General features: G+C 35.7%; 1 protein-coding gene across 25 annotated transcripts in view; it reads left to right on the top strand.

The window, feature by feature from the left end:
• PTPN13 (protein tyrosine phosphatase non-receptor type 13) overlaps positions 1 to 21,399 on the top strand; it is a 210,309-nt gene that overhangs the window by 133,909 nt on the left and 55,001 nt on the right. For 11 of the 25 annotated variants that reach the window (XM_025998135.2, XM_072755684.1, XM_025998137.2 and 8 more), the window contains 10 exons: positions 3,617 to 3,691; positions 3,819 to 3,993; positions 5,489 to 5,642; positions 5,911 to 6,049; positions 6,972 to 7,124; positions 8,311 to 8,493; positions 11,663 to 11,825; positions 16,175 to 16,592; positions 16,730 to 16,827; positions 18,376 to 18,432. In XM_025998135.2, coding sequence (XP_025853920.2) covers positions 3,617 to 3,691; positions 3,819 to 3,993; positions 5,489 to 5,642; positions 5,911 to 6,049; positions 6,972 to 7,124; positions 8,311 to 8,493; positions 11,663 to 11,825; positions 16,175 to 16,592; positions 16,730 to 16,827; positions 18,376 to 18,432 — 1,615 coding nt within the window. The remainder of the gene's footprint in view (positions 1 to 3,616; positions 3,692 to 3,818; positions 3,994 to 5,488; positions 5,643 to 5,910; positions 6,050 to 6,971; positions 7,125 to 8,310; positions 8,494 to 11,662; positions 11,826 to 16,174; positions 16,593 to 16,729; positions 16,828 to 18,375; positions 18,433 to 21,399) is intronic. The other 14 variants (XM_072755686.1, XM_072755685.1, XM_025998136.2 and 11 more) reach the window with 2 other exon arrangements.

The following is a 21,399-nucleotide window of genomic DNA, read 5'->3' as shown; positions in this document are numbered from 1 at the left end:
TTGAATATTTTATAACTTCTATAGTATTATTGTTAGGGGCTGTATAAAGTACTCCATTATGTGAATTTATCATGTACCATGATTTCTTCAATCAGTTTCCAATTATTGAACATTGAAAACATTTATATCTTTTAAAGATTCTATTTATTTATTTGAGAAAGAGCATGAGCAGGAAGTGGGAAGGACAGAGGGAGTGGGAGAAGCAGACTCCCCATTGAGCAGGGAGCCTGATGTGGGACTCGATCCCAGGACCCCAAGATCATGATCTGAGCCAAAGGCAGAAGATGCTTAATCGACTGAGCCACCCAGGTGCCCCTGGATATTGGAAATATGTCTTTTTGTGTGTGTGTGTGTGCCCTTCAAGATTTTCCATAGTTTTATTATATTCTTTTCATCCAGCTTTTTCTTTCTTTCTTTTTTTTACATTATTATTATTTTTTTATTGGAGTTCAATTTGCCAACATACAGCCTAACATCCCGCCAAGTGCCCCAACTAATTGGTTGTTGTTGCTATTGCAAGCAACGCTCTAATGAACATTCCTTTAGCTAACTCTTTGTAAGTAACTTCCTAAAAGTAGAATAGCCAAGTCAAAGGCAAGCACCTTTTAAGACATTTGATCCTGTTGGGCAGCCCGGGTGGCTCAGTGGTTTAGCACCACCTTCAGCTGAGGTTGTGATCCTGGAGACCCAGGATTGAGTCCTGTGTCAGGCTCCCTGCATGGAGCCTGCTTCTCCCTCTGCGTGTGTCTCTGCCTCTCTCTCTCTTGCTCTGTGTCTCTCATGAATAAATAAATAAAATCTTTTTTTTTTAATAAATAAAATCTTAAAAAAAAAAAAGACATTTGATATATATTGTCGAATTGCCCTTCCAAAAAAAATTTTTTTTTAAAGATTTTATTTATTCATTCATGAGAGACACAGAGAGAGAGGCAGAGACATAGGCAGAGGGAGAAGCAGGCTCCCTGTGGAGAGCCCAATGTGGGACTCGATCCCAGGACCCAGGATCAGGCCCTGAGCCAGAGGCAGACACTCAACGGCTGAGCCACCCAGGCGTCCCACCCTTCCAAAAATTTGTGCAAATTTATGCTTCCTGTGTCATGCCTGTTTCACCATATTCTTACCTAGTCTGGGTATTGTCATTCTTTTTTTATCATCACCAATTTGATAGGTGAGGCAATATCTTGTTTGTATTGTTTCTTTACAAATGATTCATCAGGGCAGCCCAGGTGGCTCAGCAGTTTAGCACCGCCTTCAGCCCAGGGCCTGATCCTGGAGTCCCAGGATCGAGTCCCACATCAGGCTTCCTGCATGGAGCCTGCTTCTCACTCTGCCTGTGTCTCTTACTCTCTCTCTCTGTCTCTGTCTCTCTGTGTTTCTCATGAATAAATAAATTTAAAATATTTTTTAAAAAAACAAGTGATTCTTCAAATATGAAATAAATGGTAGTAAAAGTGATAAAATCTAGGATGAATTTTTTTCTTTTTAGTTCTGCACTGAGTGTAATACCCCCATTCTGTTTTGGTTTCTGTTGCTTGTTTCAATGAACTGTCTTAAAAGCATATTTGTATGCCCTAGACTTGATAGAATTCAAATTTCCCTCATAGTTTTCTAAGAAGAAACAGTATTGGGTAGTGAAAATTGCATTGAACCTCAAATTCAAAGACTTGACTTCTATTGTTAATAATGCTGTTAAATGACTTTAAGTAAAGTCATATAATAGTAGGTAAAGGCAGGATATCACACAAAATAGTGTGGGCTTCCAGTAATTAAAGGGACACATAAAGCATAAAGAGCACATACCTTTTTCCTGAATCATAATTTCAAAGCGCTAATGCAGAATGTGGCTCATTAGAGATTCCTAAGTGGTATTCTGTACCTTTACAGTACGCTACTCTCACGTGCTGTCTCACTAACAACCTGTGTTCCCTTTTAAGCAGTTCTGGCTATTTCAAAAACAAACATCTCTTTATCAAAGGCATACTAATCAGTGACCACAGAATGTGAACCAGTGGTCATTAAAGGACCACATGTTTTTTCTGAAAAGAGCAGGAAAAGTATGTTTTTGGTGCTAAAAAACAGTGCTAGTATTTGAAGGAACAATTATACCATTTAATTAATGTTCTTTGCTAAAACATAAATGTCTAACTTTTTTATGTTACTTTTGGTGAGGACGTATTTTGACTTGTTTATACTGTTGCCTTAGTTGATTTATATTAGATTCCATATTTCCCATGGCTGACCATTTCTTCTGCTCTCTTTCTGTTCTCATTTAAAATGTGTCCCACTGGTTTGTTAAGTATTAACAAGCCCTTAATGTTAAAGTTTTACTTACATGGTATCTCAAACATGTTCCATGCTTGGCTAATTGGATAGAATTCCCACATCAAGCAACCAAAGAAGAAATCAACAAAAATAAGACTCCAGTAGCCTCCATGAGTGCAAACACATGCATGCACATTAGTGCATATGCTCTCACTTGTGCACTTGAGCACACACACATACATACACACACATAACACACCACCTGCCTTTGGTCCCAGGATTAGCCCTTTCATTTTACTTTTTGCGCATTTGGACATAATCTTTCAGTCTATTCTGAATCCTGCTCCCACCTGGAGTCTAACTTATTTTAAGTTATTTCCTCATCCAGTTCTCCACTCTTGGCAGAAACTTTTGGATATACAAAAGGTGCAGGGAAAGAGCAGATTAAGAAGCCACAGTTGTTGGTGCACCCAGGTGGCTCAGTGGTTGAGCATCTGCCTTTGGCTCAGGTCATGATCCCAGGGTCCTGGGATCAGTTCCGCATCGGGCTCCCCACAGGGAGCCTGCTTCTCCCTCTGCCTATGTCTCTGCCTCTCTCTGTGTCTCTCATGAAAAAATAAATTAATTTAAAAAAGAAGAAGAAGAAGCCATAGATACACTTTCCCCAGCACCTGGTCTCCCTCATCTGCTGAGATAACATTTTCTCACTGAGGCAGTAATGGGGACCAAAGACTAATACCTATAGTATCCCTAGCTGCCACTATTTAGAAAAAAAAAAAAAAAAAAAAAAAAAAAAGACACAGTGTCACAGGGTTCCAAGAACATGATTATGAATGGATATGTATATTTTGTAATTACAAAGTAGACCTCCTTTAACTATGATTTATTTTAGGACACAAATATCACTCCCTAAAACAAAATGAGATTGTGTTCAATCACTTCACGCCTTGGCAGTACTAAACCAAATCCTTAGTATGAGCTTCATAACTCAGTATTACTTCAGTAATTAAGACTACTATGTTGTTTCTTTTTTTTTTTTTTGAGAGTTTGAGTTTATCTGAAGGCCACAAAATGAAAAATTTGTAAAATAGTATGAAGCAAGGCTTTACATTTGACATCGCTGGTGGAACATGAAACTGAGGAAGAACTTTTGTTCACATTTGGCACAAGGCATATCCCATTCCTGTTCTTTGTAAAATCTATACTTCTCTATTGAGAGTTCCTACATTTGTTTCAGATCACCTAGTTCTATTGTGGCTTTACATGTAATTTATTATTATTATATTATTTGCCTTTTATGGAAAGACCTAGATTAAAGGGTAAAATCTATTGATTCTACTTCTGTGATTTGCAGAATTTCTTTGGCCCTGAGTTTGTGAAGATGACAATTGAACCATTTATATCTTTGGATTTGCCACGGTCTATCCTTGTAAGTAATAAAACCAATTTGTGTCATTCTTAGAAAATAATTTCAGTAATGACTTTTTTTAAAAAAACAGTTAAAATTCTTATAATGTTTACTTTAATAAGTGTCATTCATTTTTTTTCAATTGTAGGCCAAGAAAGGGAAAAATGAAGATAACCGAAGAAAAGTAAACATAATGCTTCTGAGTGGGCAGAGACTGGAACTGACTTGTGATACCAAAACTATTTGTAAAGATGTGTTTGATATGGTTGTGGCCCACATTGGCTTAGTGGAACATCATTTGTTTGCTTTAGCTACCCTCAAAGGTACCAAGATATTTTAAGCTCAGGGTGCAATATGGAAACTTGGCAACAAGCTGACTTCTATACCTGTTATTGCCCAACTTGTTTTGGGAAATGTTAACTCCATGAACATGTCAGCATTGAGAAGTAGGAATTAGGAACCCCTTCTCCTAATTAGGTTCATTGTTTTAATAGCTGTGTCTTTTAGTATCTTCTATACCTGACTATGAAGATTTTTCTTTAGCTGTCACTATACTAAAGTGGATTCTAGTTACTATATTTCAGGAACCATTATGTGTATCAATTGCCTACCTATGTACTCTAGAAAATAGTATCCCGCTAATCTGAATTTGAATATATAGCAGGATCCTATTTCTGAATCTCTACATCAACTTCTTTAGCCTATTGTCCTAAAAGCATACAGTCTTTTTTTAAATGTTTTCACTTTGTGACTTCAAAAAGTCTTTTAATGTATTTTTTAAGCTTTACATGAACTTTGTTACATCCCCAGTGGTCTCAGAACATAGCTTCTATAGAAATCACTCCTATTTAACAATTAGAATTTCCAAAGGTTCTTATTGCTTTAAAGATGGACTATAATAAATTATTATACTTATAAATTACTCTTCAATATTTCAAATTCCTGTTTACCTCAAAATTTAACTTAGCTTTAGACAACAGAGTACCGTACATTGCAACTGAGGATCAAATTACCCTAAAACCCTACAATATCAGGATAATGTCTTCTTTGCACAAAAGAAATGTTTCCTTCAATTTAGTTTATTGAATTCTTATTTCTTAAAAACTATAATTCACTTTGTCAAGTCATCCAATAAACATTCAATTAGTGCCTACTAATGTTCTGTCACTTTACTAGTTAAAATTTTAGACTAATCAGGTAATACCATTCACATGAATAATTAGAATTTCTATTTATAGTAGATCTGATTTCTTGAACATTCTGGATAAGTTAGATTTTATTGAATAATCTTTTATTTGGAAAGAGTCAATAATAATTAGATGGAATTACAAAATAAAATGAGTATTGTTCCTCCTAGCTTTCAGTTGGAAGCTCAATAATAATAAATAATAGCTATATTTACTGAATGCTTACCATATGCCATGTGCTTTACCAAATGTTTTATATGCATTAGGTCATTTGATCCCTACAATAATACAGTAAGGCAGCAATTAGTACTACCCTAATTCTACAGACAAGAAAATTGATGTCTAGAAAAGTTAAAGAATTTATTCAGTGTCACTGATAGTAAATAATGTGGTAGAGTTAATCCAATTCTGTCTGCCTTAGAGCCCTCAGCCTATAGAAGACTCAACCATATCATATTTCCCCCATCTGTCTGCAGTTGCCTCAGAGTTCCTTGCCATACTTTTTGACAATCTTGTTTTATTCTTGTGTGAGACTATTTTGTGTAAGTCTGACAAAAAAAAAAAAAAAGGAATCAGAAGAAAACATTGAAGTATTTTTATTTTATCTGGATGTTTTCTCATTCTGTTTTAGATAATGAATATTTCTTTGTTGATCCTGATTTAAAATTAACCAAAGTGGCCCCAGAGGGATGGAAGGAAGAACCAAAGAAAAAGAGCAAAGCCACCGTTAATTTTACTTTGTTTTTCCGAATTAAATTTTTCATGGATGACGTTAGTCTAATACAGTGAGTACAAAAGAGTTTCTATTTTTCTCTTTTGGCTTCTGGTCTTTTGACCCTTTAGTTTACTGGTACTGAATTATTTAATTTTGATCAATGAAAATGTCATCTCTATCATAAAAGAAATATTTCTTTCAACATAGCTTATTAAATTTTTGTGCCTTAAAAGCTTAATATAAACCATCTTGGGAACTCAGTTTATATGCCAATAATAAGACTCACCCTGGATTCAAGATAAAGCCTAGATGTTTAGCATGTGCATTTATTTTTCTAGACATACCCTGACCTGTCATCAGTATTATCTTCAGCTGCGAAAGGACATCTTGGAGGAGAGGATGCACTGTGATGATGAGACTTCTTTATTACTGGCATCCTTGGCTCTCCAGGCTGAATATGGAGATTATCAACCAGAGGTAGGATTTAGTTTTTTCTCCAGGAATTCTTTTATCTTGATATTTTTATCCTTAGCATAAGTGAAAACTGAACCTGGTTGATGTGTTTGCTATTTAGATTTAGAGTTGTTATTGTTGTTGTTTTTAAAGATTTATTTATTTGTTTATTTTAGAGAGCAAAGCAGGAGGGACAGAGGGAGAGGGAGAGAGAATCTTAAGTAGACTCTGTGCTGAGCACAGAGCCTGACACAGGGCTCTGGTCCCACGACCCTGACATCATGACCTGAGGTGAAACAAAGAGTCAGATGCTCAACCGTGTGACCCAGGCACCCCAGATCTGGAGATTTTTGAGGCTAGTTTGGTACCTCAAAGTGACCAGGTTCCCCACGTACATTGGTATATAAAATCGTACAGTATAGCTTTCTTTTTTTTTTTTCTGTGTAAAATTTCCTGTTTCATAGTTACACAATATCTAGCATTTACCCCTCTTTCTCCCAATCCTAATTAATAGATATTAGGCACAAGGGCTATCAGCCAGATCTGGATCAAAGGGGTCTTCTGCCTTCCACATGGATCCATGCAGTGATGGGCTGAGAACCTAGCAAAGCTCACTGTACAGTGAACAGATGTTTGAGGCCAAATTTCCTGAAAAAAGTGAATCTAAGAGGAAGCAAGGGCAAGAGTCAGTGCCGCTGGAGTAGCAACCTTCACAACATTAACTAACCATAGTGACATTTGGCCCTCGTTGTCTCTCTTTAAGTTTGCTAATCAGCTCAGTCACATTACCTCATTGAATGAAAGACTGATACATTTCCTCTAAAACTCACTCCTTGGGGAGAGGTCTAAATAGAAGTGTTTTACCTACCTCTTGGTTGAGGCGGGATTTTTAAGATAGAAGGAAGAGGGCAAACAGTATTGCTTATAAAAACATTCTGTTTTCTAGGTTCATGGTGTGTCTTATTTTAGACTGGAGCATTATTTGCCTCCCAGAGTGATGGAGAAACTTGATTTATCCTATGTGAAAGAAGAGTTACCAAAATTGCATAATACCTATGTGGGAGCTTCTGAAAAAGAGACAGAGTTAGAATTTTTAAAGGTAAGCATGCAAGATTACAAATGATAAAGTTTGTATTTTTTTCAAAGTAAGCAACAAATGTTGGAGGACATATGTATCTAAAAGCTCAAGCGCCAATAATTGATACAGTGCATTACCGGACTAAAACCATTGTATTTTAATCATTTTGTGAAGGAAAGGACTGAAGCTCAAGGAGGAAATGTAATAATCCCAACATCAGTGGCTGGTGTGTGGGTCAAAACTGATTTGAACTCATACCTGTATGCCCATGGATTCTCTGCTTTATTCTGTTCCATACTCAAGATACATTATAAATGTATCAAGATCCATTGTAAAGAAGTAACAACTGAATTTTTTGACTGACTAGCTGTAAGAGGGGAGTTCATATGGATTCTAGAATTATTTTGCTTTGTTTTTTTTTAAAGGCTTAAAATTCAATTACATCCTCTAAAAATGGTGTTTTACCAGTGCTGACTAATTCGCATAATGGAAGGGGATCAGAAAAAAAATGGTTTTATGGTTCCAGTTCTGCCACCAGCTTTCTTTGAGACCTCAGATAAATGGTGCATTTATTATGATCAAGAAAGATAGTATTGTGTTAACTTCCATTAAGAATAGCAAGTATATTCTGTTGAGAAGAGAAACTTTCAGAACATTCCCCTGCTTCAGCTACCTAGTACGTAATAGTATGCCTTCCATTTGCTGCTCCATATTGAAGGGAGCCAAGTTTCTCAGCCCTACAAGTGTCTATGAAGGGGTTGCACTCACCGACACACATCACCTTTAATCTAGGATTTTACTAAGAAAACCAAACTGGTTTGTTTTATTTAAATTGAGTCGGTGTTTAAGGATGTTCAATTACGTAATTGTGTTTTCCCTTAATAATTACATTTTTATACTTGTTGGACATAAATATTAAGTTATATTTTTATTAATAAAGGTAGAAAGCAAATTAATGTAGTGGTAAGAATTTGCTTGGGATTTTATAGTCAGCTTTGATTTGAATTCTTGTTTCAACCAACTACGTGAACTCAGACAAGAAAGTAAGGATCAAGATTCATTTTCTTGCCTGTGAATATCCATCTGTTTCAGCACCATTTGTTGAAAAGACTATCCTTTCCATATCAAACTACAGTGGTACAACTTCTCTACCTTTATGTTACCTTTTATCAAGGTGCATTGCTATGATGTGATATTGTTCCAACAGGTCTGCCAAAGACTGACGGAGTATGGAGTTCATTTTCATCGAGTGCACCCTGAGAAAAAGTCGCAAACTGGTATATTGCTTGGAGTCTATTCTAAAGGTGTCCTTGTGTTTGAGGTTCACAATGGAGTTCGCACACTGGTCCTTCGCTTTCCATGGAGGGAAACCAAGAAGATTTCTTTTTCCGTATGTCCATTTAAACCCCTTTTCATTATATTTTAAAATGTGTTGTCAATTTCAATTATAATATATTAATCGATTTTCCTTAAGTAAACTTTAAAACTTTCTATTCAGTAAGGCTGGTACATTTTACTACTACTTAACTCTTCTTAGTTGTAGGAAGTATCATTGAGACTTTTATTTAGTTTTAATTTTCTCAGGAAGTGATTTTTTTTTTAAAGAATAGTATACATTCCTAGCCAGTTACATGCTCAATTAACTTTAGTTAAATTACAACCAAGTTGACTTTCTATTAATTCAGAACTTATTCTAGGATACTAACTTCTCACATGGAGAAACGCCTCTAATATATTTTTTAAAATAATTATTTTAACCCTAGTAAATTTTGTCTAGCTCAATAATGGGCCCCTCACAGCAACTATATTTGAATTTTAGCAGTCCAGAGATTTATTGGGTTTTATAAAATAAAAAAATTTTAATGTCCCAGAACTTTCTGCAGTTTTAAGTTTTAGTATATACTCCATATAGAGAGAAAGTTTTAGAATATCATGTTTATGAAAGATGGTGAGCTGTAAAGGCATATTTTGATTTTGAAAGTAGTCTGAACATTGAAATGCAATTGGGAAACCCCAGAGGTGAAAAAAAAAATGTGTTAAGATATTTATTTGTTTTCCTGATGGTATTCAGGGACTACTGTCATATCTAATTCATATTTGGGTTGAAATATGGTCTCACTAAAACATTGTTTATAAGGATACCAATGTCAGGGTCCCAACTTACTCTGGTTAATTTTCAACCTAAGACCTTTGAAATCAGTTCTAGATTTGATGGTTAGTTGGTTTCCTGTGAAACCCAGAGGTACCACTAAGATTACCAGATGATAACATGTTCTCTTGGGAAAGCCCAGACAGCCTCATCTTCCCAAGACTGTCAAGACCAGGAAATTACCTGGGTATCATTTACCTTCCCCAATGGAAATACTGGCAGGGCAAGTATCTGGAGGAAACCTTAGATGAATTAAATACAAATCTAATTTGGACCAGTTTAGAAAAGGCAACAAATCAAATAAATTGTCTAACATTCAGCTCTCTTTTGTTTGCTAAGCTATCACACCAGCCCTGCCATATATATAGAACTGGCTGCGACTAGCTCAGTTTTAAAGATCTCCAGTAATAAAGGATAGACCACATTCCCACGCAGACTTCCTGTGTTTGACAGAACTTGTTTATCCTGATGTTCCTTCTACACAGAGCTCTTTTTAACCCTTCTTTTTTTTTTTTTTTTCCCACTAGCCTCTGGAGAAATGGAAAAAGTCCCCCTCCTTCGCCTTTCTCATCCCTCACAGTTGAATTCCCTTGGGCACATGTCTTGTCCAATCTGTCAGTAAACACTTAGAATCAATTATACTTATAATTTGTTTCAAACCTGTACAGCTTTACAACTGTGGAAAACAGTACCGTAGGGCATTTCTTGACAGTGGTTATGTTTGTTAGGAAAAAAAATTCCCCAATTATTTGAATCAGTAATATGCATACTACTGATCATCAAGATCCTAGTTTGGTGCTACTGAGTCTTTAACTCCTCTTAAATACTTGCTGGTTTCCTTTTATTAACAAAGAGAGAACAGGGTCCCAGAGATTTCACTGGTAACACATCCAGCTAGAATTTAATAACCTTATTTTGGTTTTGTTTTTTTTTCATTTTTAAAAAATATTTTTATTTTTGAGAAAGAGAGAGAGAGAGCACAAGCAGGGGGAGTGGAAGGCAGAGGGCAAGAGAGAAGCAGGCTCTACCTAGAGTAGGGAGCCCAATCCAGGGCTCAATCCCAGGACCCCGGTATTATGACCTGAGTTGAAGGCAGATGCTTAACTGAGCCACCCAGGTGCCACTCTTATTTTGTTTTTATTGAATTGATTACATATATATTTCAAAGGTTTTATTTATTTATTTGAGATAGAAAGAGAGAGCACAAGCAGGCAGCTGGGGCAGGGGCAAAGAGAGAGGGAGAAGCAGATACCCTGCTGAGCAAGGAGCCCAATGTGAGACTTCATCCCAGGGTCCTGAGATCATGACCTGAGCTGAAGGCAGATGCTTAACTGAGCCAACCAGGTGCCCCTGATTACCTATTTTTAATAGCTGAATTCTATTTTTGGCAAGTGCTACTGGTTTTCTGTTTATAGCTGTGATACAAAGCTTAAGTGAACTTATATAAGTAAGCAAAGTCATTTTAAAAATTCATAAATAAACAAGACCAGAAGTTATTAAGAAGGCACTGCATGATTGAAGTTTGAGTAATATTCTATTACTGTGTCATTTGTGGGCATTACCAAATTTCACTTTTCTGTGCCTATTTCTGCATTTGAAGACAAGTGTTGTGAGTACAGGGAATAATTTGCACAGTAGAAGCAGCCAAGAGCTAGAGTAAAATCTAATTGGACTTAAGCAATTCTCTAGAGACATTAGATCCCTGGCATGCTGAATGCTAGTCTTTTCAGACTTACAGATCATCTACAAGCCCCACTACAAAGGTTGCCCTCTTATGTAAGAGATGTTTATTTTTCAAGAAACATACAAGAGATAATATTAATTGGTATTTCCCCTGAACTTAAATGCAAGAAACACTCTTTCTCTAAGTACTGTTCTATCTCGCATCCCAGCAGCCATGTTATCCGGTGCCTCTCTATTTCCACATATTCTTTTAACTTTTCACAATTTCCATCCCAGCCTTCAGGCCAGCAAGATTTTTCTTGGCAGAATCACAGCTCTTACATATTAATAAATCAATTTTTGTTGAATTTCATTTTCTCATCCATGAAGAACATATTTTTGTAATGTCTTTTTCGAACAGTTTTGGTGTTTGTAAACATTGCAGTAAACTCAAAATATCAATAATCTCATTAAAAGAAATTTTTTCCTTGATAACAGATATACTATCTGATTTAGGCTACAATTTCTGAAAGTGATAAATGACATTAATTTCATTTATTTGCAGAATCTGTAATAATAACAGAGTTCTATTTTTCTATATTCTTTAGGTGCAGGTCAAGGAATACTCATGCCTAATGTGAAATAAAAATAATATCTGTACTTATTATTTATTGTTTGCAGAATTTAGTCCTGTAATAAAGTGGTAGGAAAACATCCTAATTATTATCACCCCTGATTAATATTGTAGAAAAAGAAAATCACATTGCAAAATACATCAGATGGAATAAAACATGCCTTCCAGACAGACAACAGTAAGGTGTGCCAGTACCTGCTACACCTCTGCTCTTCCCAGCATAAGTTCCAGCTGCAGATGAGAGCAAGACAGAGCAACCAAGATGCCCAAGATATTGGTAAGAAGAAACAAATTGTGTCAGATGTTCAGGGTATGAGCTTCATTTTTGCCACAAAGCTTAAAAGAATTTCCATGTTTAGGATGAAAGTTACAAGATATAGATGTTAAATGACTAAGTTAACTTTATAAAGGTGCCACAAATGAAGCCAAAATTTTAATTTTTTGTTCTTTTGAAAACAGCACCCCACATCAGTCAAGGAGTACCTGTTGAAAGGTCTATTTTGTGCTAACCATTAGGTTCACTGATGTAAATATGATATTTGGGTCATAGTCTCTACCCATAGAACGTTACATACTATTTGGGGAGGTAAGACCAACATATAGGAAACAATAATACACATGAGAGGGCCAAGGTTTTAGTAACAGATTATATCATACAAACTACACTATCTACATGTAAGAAAAGAGGGAGATCAGAAACTAGAATACTCCAGTGATGGCACTTGAACTGGAATTTGAAGGACAAAAATAACTAAGTAGGTTGAAGATAAATGGAAGGGCTTTCTAGGTAAGGGAAAAAACATGAGACACAAGGCAGGTGGCAGAGGGAGTATGCATCCAGGACAATGAAGTCACATACTGTAACAGTTTAGGAGTGGCAGATTTCCCACCTGTTAGTTTTATTTAAGTGTGTCCCTCTTCAGAGACTAAGATGAATAACCCCTACACTCACTATAAGTGGTCAGGAGAGAGGTTCAGTTCCTTTTGAAAAGGAACCAGCTGAAGAAACTAATTCAGCTCTGAACAAAATACCTCCATCAGAACTGAAATATTTAAAGGTTACTCTATAAGACCACATGTAGAGATTAAAGTTATACAATATCTGGTTCTGCATAATAAATTCTTATAGACTTCTGTGAAATACTCTGAAGAATTAGATTTTTAAATGTAATGGAATAGCACTGATGACCTTGTATAGCAGAGTCCTATGAATTCTGTATTTGAACATTCTCACATCCTGAAATCTTACGAAAAATGTATCCCCATAGAATCACACTGAGGTGATGGCAGCCTGTGAGTAGATGTTTCTCAGCTTTTCAAAGTCAAGATGGTAGGGGTGTAATGCTTACTAAAAATGAAGATTCCAGAAACCTACCTGAAACTTGATGAATCACCATCTTTGAGTTCTGCATTTTAACAGTCTTTCTTCAGAAATGATTTTTAGGAATGCCAAAATATGGTTACTACTGCTGCAAAGTAATTTCATTATTCCTTTTCTTTCCCTACTTTGCTCTGCTAAAAAACTGTATGCTTTTACATATTTTAAAAGTGCAATGAGATATCAAACTTATTAGAGCTATCAATATTCCTGTTTGGACTGATACTCTGTTCAATAACAAACCAAAATTGAACAATTGGAGGTTACATCATTCAGATGTGGTGTAATGTGCTATAATGAAAAAAATCAGAAGACAAAACTATGAAGCCAGCCTTTCATCCTCAACATTTCTTAGACTGAAGAACAAAATAGTTTAATAGTTAAGAGCATGAACTATGGAACCAGACTGCCGGGGTCCAAACCTTGCATTATTATTATTATTATTATTATTATTATTATTATTATTATTATTATTTAAAAGCCCTGAAACTTTGGGCAGGCACTTAAATTCTCTCCTTAGTTCCCCATCTGTAAAATGATTATCATAATGATAATACCTACATCATGAGGTTGTAAACATGAAATGAATTCATACATGTAAGCACCTTAAGGGTGCCTTGCACAGAGTAAATATTGAATAAAATCATTATTGTTATCATTATCATCATTGTTTTACCACTACTACCACTAATATAAGTAGTAGTAGTATAGTGACCCATTAGGAAGATAACTGATTTCTTGGAGTCCCATCTTCCTCATCCATGAAGTCAGAATGTCCTATGTATCTCAAGGTTTGCACCAAGGAACACAACAGTTCTGTATCCTTGAACTCATATGTGAAAGCACTTTAAGACAGTATTATCTATCTACATCTTTTCCTAGATTTTGTTAAGCCTTTAAAGAAATTTTTTGTTTAAGATGGCTTAGAAGTAACTACCTGCCTACTTAACTATCTGTGCCAGACAAGTGAAAATAACTGATGGTATCTGTAGGAGGTTGATGGGCTAACAAATGTATATTGCTTCTTTAGCATCATAGAATGTTGGTGCTAGAACCCTAGAGGCCTTTAAATCTCAAATTTTACTGGAGAGAAAACAGGTTCAGAGCATAGTGACTCCCCTAACCTCATAGAGGTCAAATGAGGCTGGAACCCTGATGTCTTCATTTCTATTTGATTAGTTTTCAAAGAACTAATTTGCATAGAATGAAATGAAGATTAATAATCATTTATTGAGCACCTACTACTTGTAAGATATGATGCTGGGTGCTATAGAATAACAGTAAATAAATGAAGTCCCTCTCTTCAAAAGAGCATAACAGTTAAGTTGATAATATAAGGAAATACTAAATAGTACAAGGGACTGAATGATAACAAGCAGAGATTCAGTATTGTGGATTGCAGACTCCATATGGAATTAGTAGAACTTTGAGTTCAAATGTGAAACATTAGTATTATGATGTAGGCTCATTCTAATATCCTTTCCCATTGTAGCAGTCCATATTGGAGTCCCTTCCAGGTGAAAGGGATGAAGGACAGACCAGATAAATGGATGGTTTTTGCTCCCATCCAATGAATATATGCAGGACTAGGCTGTGAATGGATTTGACTAGCATAATCTTTGATATGTTTTCAAAGCAGTCTTCCTTTTTCTACCAAAGTTTGGTATAATTTTCCGTAAGGGTGAAAAAAGCTGTTAGGTGTAAAGGCATTTCCTGGTAGTTGAATCTGTGTAAGACTCAGTTTTGCATCTTTGATGACAGTCTACTCTTAAAGCAAAAAAATAGAAATCGCGTTATCTGCACCAGTAAAACTATATTTTAAGCTAAAGATTAAACCAATAACTTATTTTTATTCTCATGTTTTAATTTGGTGTCCACTTCTGCCTCAGGGAAAGAACATTGAATTATCCTGTTGGCAATGAAACATGTTTATTTAAACTTCATTCTGATGCATATTAAAAATATTCAGTGTTTTCCTAGCTCTTTATGCCTGAGGTGAAATATTAATTATTAATCTTCCTAGGAATTAGAAGATAAATGAAGCAGGATATAAAAATCTAAGTCAGCAACATTTGATATTTTCTTTTTAAAAGGAAGTTTTTGGAGCTATTTTACATAGCGATCAAGCTGTATTGCCTATAATATGCAACTTTCCATGAAGGCACCAAACTGGGGGTACCTTGTAATGTGGATTACTAATGCATGAACTAAATCATTTGAAATTGTGCTCTTGGCACTTTATTTACAGGAAAGGATTTTGATGCTAAAATTCTGTGATACAGTGCTTTTGTTAATAGCCTCAGATGCTCAAATACTGACATGACATTGGCTCTCACAAAATAGAATAACCAAGCACTTGTCATAGAGTATCTATAATTTAGCCTCTAAAAGACTTTGGATGTGTATTTAAGAGTGAAAGGAATTTAAGCATAAAGAGAACTCCAGCTCCTTGATCACGTTTATTAACAGAAACCAAAAAAATGAAAGAAGGCAAGTAATATTTGATTCTCCCATGGCCCCTGTGCCTCAGTTAAATCATGAAAAGTCAACCAAGTGGGAAGGTGAGATTGGCATAGTTATGAAATAACAAAAAAAATAATTCTCTGTAAATTTTTTTTTTCTTTTTGGTTATAGTTTTATTGAGACATAATTTCCATGCTCTACAATTCACCCACTGAAAGAATACAATTCAGTGTTTTTTAGTATATTCACAGAGTTGCACAACCATCACAATCTGGCATGGGTTTTAAAAAATATAATGATCAAGAACTTTTTCTCTGGGCAAAACTCTCCTCTGCATAGCTTCTTTTTCATGTTGGCCTATCCAGGCTCCATCGTTCCCTCTCCTCATCCTTGGCTTGCAGGTATTTGAGCAGAGACAGTACTGGGGTTGAAATTTCTATGTCAAATGTTGTTTTCATTTTTAACTGAATCCCATAATTGGGAATCTGGAGTCAGCAAGCCTGAAGCCCAAACATTATGAAATGCTCAAGGTTCATTAGATGAAGTAGGAAATGCTTACCAGGCCCTGGCTGTGAGAAAGCTACAAGGATGGAGAGATGGTTTGAAAACCAGGACCTTCTAAATTCCTTTTTCAAATCCTGGATTGCCACCCTTGGAAAGCTACTACTTACGGTAGCAATTAAAACAATTAAAAACTGCATGCTGTGTTTTATTTATTGAAATAACTCTTCTCATAAAGGTACTGCAGTGTTTCCATCGTGTAAAGCCATCCTGTTTCCTTGTAGAGAGAGCCTCGTTTAGGAGCCTGAATCTGCAAGCAGAGTCCGTTAGAGGATTTAATATGGGACGAGCAATCAGCACTGGCAGTCTGGCCAGCAGCACCCTGAACAAACTTGCCGTTCGACCTCTGTCAGTTCACGCTGAGATTCTGAAGAGGCTATCCTGCTCAGAGCTGTCGCTTTACCAGCCATTGCAAAACAATGCAAAAGAGAAGAGTGACAAAACTTCCTGGGAGGAAAAGCCTAGAGGGATGAGTAAATCATACCACGATCTCAGTCAGGCCTCTCTTTATCCTCATCGGAAAAATGCCATTGTTAACATGGAATCCCCACCACAAACCATGGCGAAGTTGGTAGGAAAACCATTACACCAGATGGCAAGATCTGAGACAGAATCTTGGGCAGGATTCACAAAACTTAATAAGTAAGAACATAACTACCCAACTACGTATTTGTAAATTCAACATTTCATACATTTGTTTTTGTTTTGACGTTTCATTACTTTCGCCATATTTTTTTACATTGATACATCCCCCTCCTACCTTCCTTTTCCCTCTTTAGTTCAAAGTCTGTTGCAAGTTTAAATAGAAGTCCTGAAAGGAAGAAACATGAATCAGACTCATCATCCTTTGAAGACCCTGGTCAAGCATATGTTATAGGTCAGCATAAACAAGCTTACCTTCTTTCTCCCATACCTCATGCTCATAGTGAAATGAATGACATAATGTTAGTTACTGAGATACTATATTTGCTTCTTTGTCCTAATTGCCAAAATTGCTTATGAATACGAAATTTTAGGCTACTTAAAATGCACCAAATCAAATCAAAAACTGATTTAACAAGTTATTATTTCATGGCACAGACTTCACTTTCTCTCAGTCACAATTAAAAACCAAGGCAGTCGTATTGAGAGAACCCAGACATTCTGGTACCATGGCTTTGGACAGCCTTCCTTTGGATTTTCCATACAAACCTGTGGGATTGGGCTCCCCTCCTACTGTATTTTTTTAAAGAAAGGTTTATTTAGGGTACTTTCAACTTAGCATGGATAGAATTATCTCTCAAACCAGATCATTTTATGATATGTGCTATGGTTGGTAGGTGGAAATTCTCAGTTGATATAAGTCTTCCAATTCTCCCAGCTAGCTGGGGCATATTAATTATTTAGGTATAGAAGTTTATAAACACGTACTGTCTTATAAGATAAATAGTTCAGGCTTCCTGTTGCTTTATGAGACTTAAAAAGGAAACGCACTGGAATCTTTGCTAGAGTAGATATTTAAGCACAGAGGTGTAAACAACTATTCAGAATAGTCAACACGTAGGGAGACAAAAGAGAAAGAAGGACACCCTCTTCTGTTGCTGTTTTACCAAGGAATACAAGTTAACTCTCACACCAAAGTTTGAACATTTAACCCTAATTACACAAAGTTAAAAAATACTTTTTAACCTGTGGTTGGATTGAAGATCTGTGGAATAAATGAAGTCAAAAGAGAACTCTACAGTTGATATTTATAGGAAGTAATATTACTTTATTAATGTAGGCTTCCACAGCTTTCAGAGATGATACTAGCACCAATTTAAATTAATTGGTGAAAATTAGATTAAAAATTGGAGATAAAAGGCAAGATTTCACCCTAAAGGTCACCACCCTGTGTGTTAAAAATACCCTAGTTCAATTTTTTAGAAAATAGGTTTCTAAAGAAGCCCCACCTCTTACAGATTTTAAGCTATTTTCATTAGAAATACTTTTATCTACATAAAAATCCACATATGTAGAATAGTAAATATTTCATTGGAAACCACAGATAGAATAAAACCCACTCATGAAAGAACATTTATTTTCTGCATTTGCTTTTTGATTAAGATTATTCATTCTTACTGGATGTTAAATTTTATTTTAACATTTGAACAAATGCTTTTAAAATTCATTTCAATTTCATCATTTCATATTTGATATATCAAGATGTCATTTGCCAGAAACAATACATTTGTGTTTAAGTTTATTCTGCAAAAACAAGCTGATATGCTTAATTTAGACATTAGAAACAGTAAATAAGCCCATTGAGGGAAGACATTTTTCTGAGTGTAAATTTTTAAAAAGTTGCTGCCTTAATGTTTTATTGATTCTTATGAATTTATCAGAAATTACTACTAGAGTATCTGACCATTTTATAAACTGTCTAATAATTTAATTTATACCACAGGAATGACTTTGCATAGTTCTGGAAATCCTTCATCCCAAGTACCCTTAAAAGAAAATGGTAGGTTTATAAAATGTTTTTCCCCTCATTTCTGTCATATCTTTTCTTTTGTACCTTATGAGATAGTCTTGGACATAATACCAAAGAGTCTTCAATTCAATATTAAGGATTTTAGGTCTTACATTGGAATCAGAGGAGAGTTGTATTTTTTCAGCACAATAGTGATATGATGAGACACGTGATTTAAACTAGATGATATACTAGAGAAATGACGAATTATAAATAAGGACATCTAGAAACCTAAGATAGTAGTTCAAGTGGGAAATAATCTTGATTAAACAGTTTTAACTGAGGCAGTTATTTTAACTGCAGATGCTTGAACTGGATCTTGAGCTAAAAGGTGGAAATCCAGACAGAATGTTGTGGATAAGCATTCCAGACCAAGGTCATAATGTGATCAGACAGGGAGACAAGTGAGAGGATAACAGATTCAGGGAACAAGTGTCTCAGTATGGAGACACATGGGGCTAGAGAGATGCTTGAGAACTAAACAGGACTATCTCTGAGTCTTATCCTAAATGTTATGAGAACTAAACAGGACTATCTCTGAGTCTTATCCTAAATGTTATGCAATTTGAAGGGACACCTGGGTGGCTCAGTCGGTGGAGCATCGAACTCAGTTTCAGCTCAGGTCATGATCTCATGAGTCCTGGGATCAAGCCCACACAGGGCTCCACAATCAGCAGGAAGTCTTGAGATTTTCTTCTCCTCCCTTTGCTCCTCCTCCTACACGCGCATGTGCGTGTGCTCTCACCCTCTCTCTCAAATCTTTAAAAACAAATGCCTGGGTAACTCAGTCAGTTAAGCGTCTGCCTTCAGCTCAGGTCATGATCCCAGGATCCTGGGATTGAGCCCAAGTTATATTCTCTGCTCAGTGGGGAGTCTGCTTCTCCCTTCTGCCCCTTCCCCTGCTATCTGTCTCTCTCTCTCTCAAATAAGTAAAATCTTAAAAAAAAAAAAAAAAAGAATTTGAAAACTAAGTATTTATAGTTTAAAAGGAGTCTAAGAAGTAAATTGTAGGAAGAAATTTTGTGTAGTGACTTGAGTCAATGGATTCAAATTTTTTAGTTTAAATTGTAAAATACCTTTATCTACCTTATGTTATCTAATCTTTCTAACAACTTTCATGGTACAAAGAACATTTAATTGCTGTGTATGTACAACTTTCCTCCAAAAATGTTTCAGTCTTACCTTAAGTTTAGTTCTAATTTTCCTGAGAGCCAAGGCAAAAATGAAGGTATGAGAGTGGGTTGAGCCCTATGAAACTGCAATTTTTAACTGCAGGTTAAAACTGTCAGATACCAAGTGCTATTTTGTATAATTATTATTTTCTAATAGAAATACCCACAGCAATTCTTCAAGAGAGGAAAATTTTTCTTGGAAGTAAAATTAAGTCAGGGGACGCCTGGGTGGCTCAGTGGTTGAGCATCTACCTTTTGCTCAGGGCGTGATCCTGGGTCCGGAATCGAGTCCCGCATCAGACTCTGCGAGGAGCCTGCTTCTCCCTCTGCCTGTGTCTCGGTCTTCCTTTCTATGTCACTCATGAATAAATAAATCAATCTTTAAAATAAATGAATAAATAGAAGATAAATAAACAAATAAAATTAAGTCAAAAAGTTAAAATGCACACAGTGTCTTATATACTCATAGCAAATGAAGGGTTTTTTAATCTCTTTTTTTTAATGTATCCTCAAAATTTGAGGGCATATCATTAAAGAAAAAATTAGTGAACTTAAACTTGAGCTTAAGTTACTATGACCACGTTATATAGCTTTATGATGCTCAAATGCCTGACATAGACTGAGTTTAGATTACCTCTTTGCCTCAATTTAACATGTCTATAATAGTAAAAATTTTGACTAATGGTTATTGAGTGGCTTATATGTGCCACACACTATTCTAAGCACTTTGTTTAATCCCTCATTTAATCCCCATAACAATCCTATGGGGAAGGTGCTAGTGTTATTTTCTTTTCAAAAATGAGAAGCCAAAACAGAGATGTTGAGTTGTCCAGAACGTCATGGAGCTGACACATGCTGGAACCATGATATGAACACATGTGATCTGTTTCCAGAGCCCATACTCTAATCTACTCTTCAGACTGTGTTCTAGATAATAATGCCTAATCATTTGTAGGCATTATTTCTCCAAGCTAAACTTTTGATAGAAGCTGGACAATAATCTATTAAAAAATGAGAACCTGAAATGTGTTTAAACCTAGGTTTGATGGAAAAGAATATGAATTTACAGTGGACACCCAATGAATGACATGTGCAGGGTAGTTGCTCTGTTTAAACCTTCAGAAACCTCATCTTCTGAGGTTAGTGCCTCCTGCTGAGGAATGTGTGGTCCCTTGCTGAGGAAGATGGCCAACCCATCTTCCTGTACCCCCATTTGGCTTACAGACAACTCAGTTTTCTTCAAAATTCTCATGGAATCTGCTCATGTAGTCCTGACTTACTGCTCTGTTGAGAACCAAGTTTTCATACAAGAGAGCATGGCAAACACATTTTTCCAAATAAGGTAACTGAGTATCCAAAAGTGGAATTACTTGACCATGAATCAAATATAGGACTTCTTATTCTAATTTCAGTGTTCTTTCTTGCTGGTAAGGATTATTAGAAGACAGAACTTAGCATCAGTTAATATTGAATTATTTACCATTTAATAAAAGAACCAACAAGTAGAATTCAATCTTAACCTTTTGTGACACTCAGGGACCCTTAAAGAATGTGAAACTTGAAAAAGATTAAATAAAAGGCATGAACCATCTAATGAAACAGAGATATGAGAAGGATTACAAACCTCAGATTAATTGTGATTTCAAAAAAAAATAAAGTTGCTTAATATTCTTTTTTAAAAAAAACCACATGCATGCTTATAATATTTCTTCACAAGAGAGTAAAAACCAAAACTGAAAATAGAGAACTGATACAAGAATTATGCAAAAAAATAGTTTACCATAAG

The sequence above is a fragment of the Vulpes vulpes genome, chromosome 4, assembly GCF_048418805.1.
Source record: "Vulpes vulpes isolate BD-2025 chromosome 4, VulVul3, whole genome shotgun sequence".
In the NCBI taxonomy this organism is placed as follows: domain Eukaryota; kingdom Metazoa; phylum Chordata; class Mammalia; order Carnivora; family Canidae; genus Vulpes; species Vulpes vulpes.
This window is presented reverse-complemented; position numbering and strand designations above follow the sequence as displayed.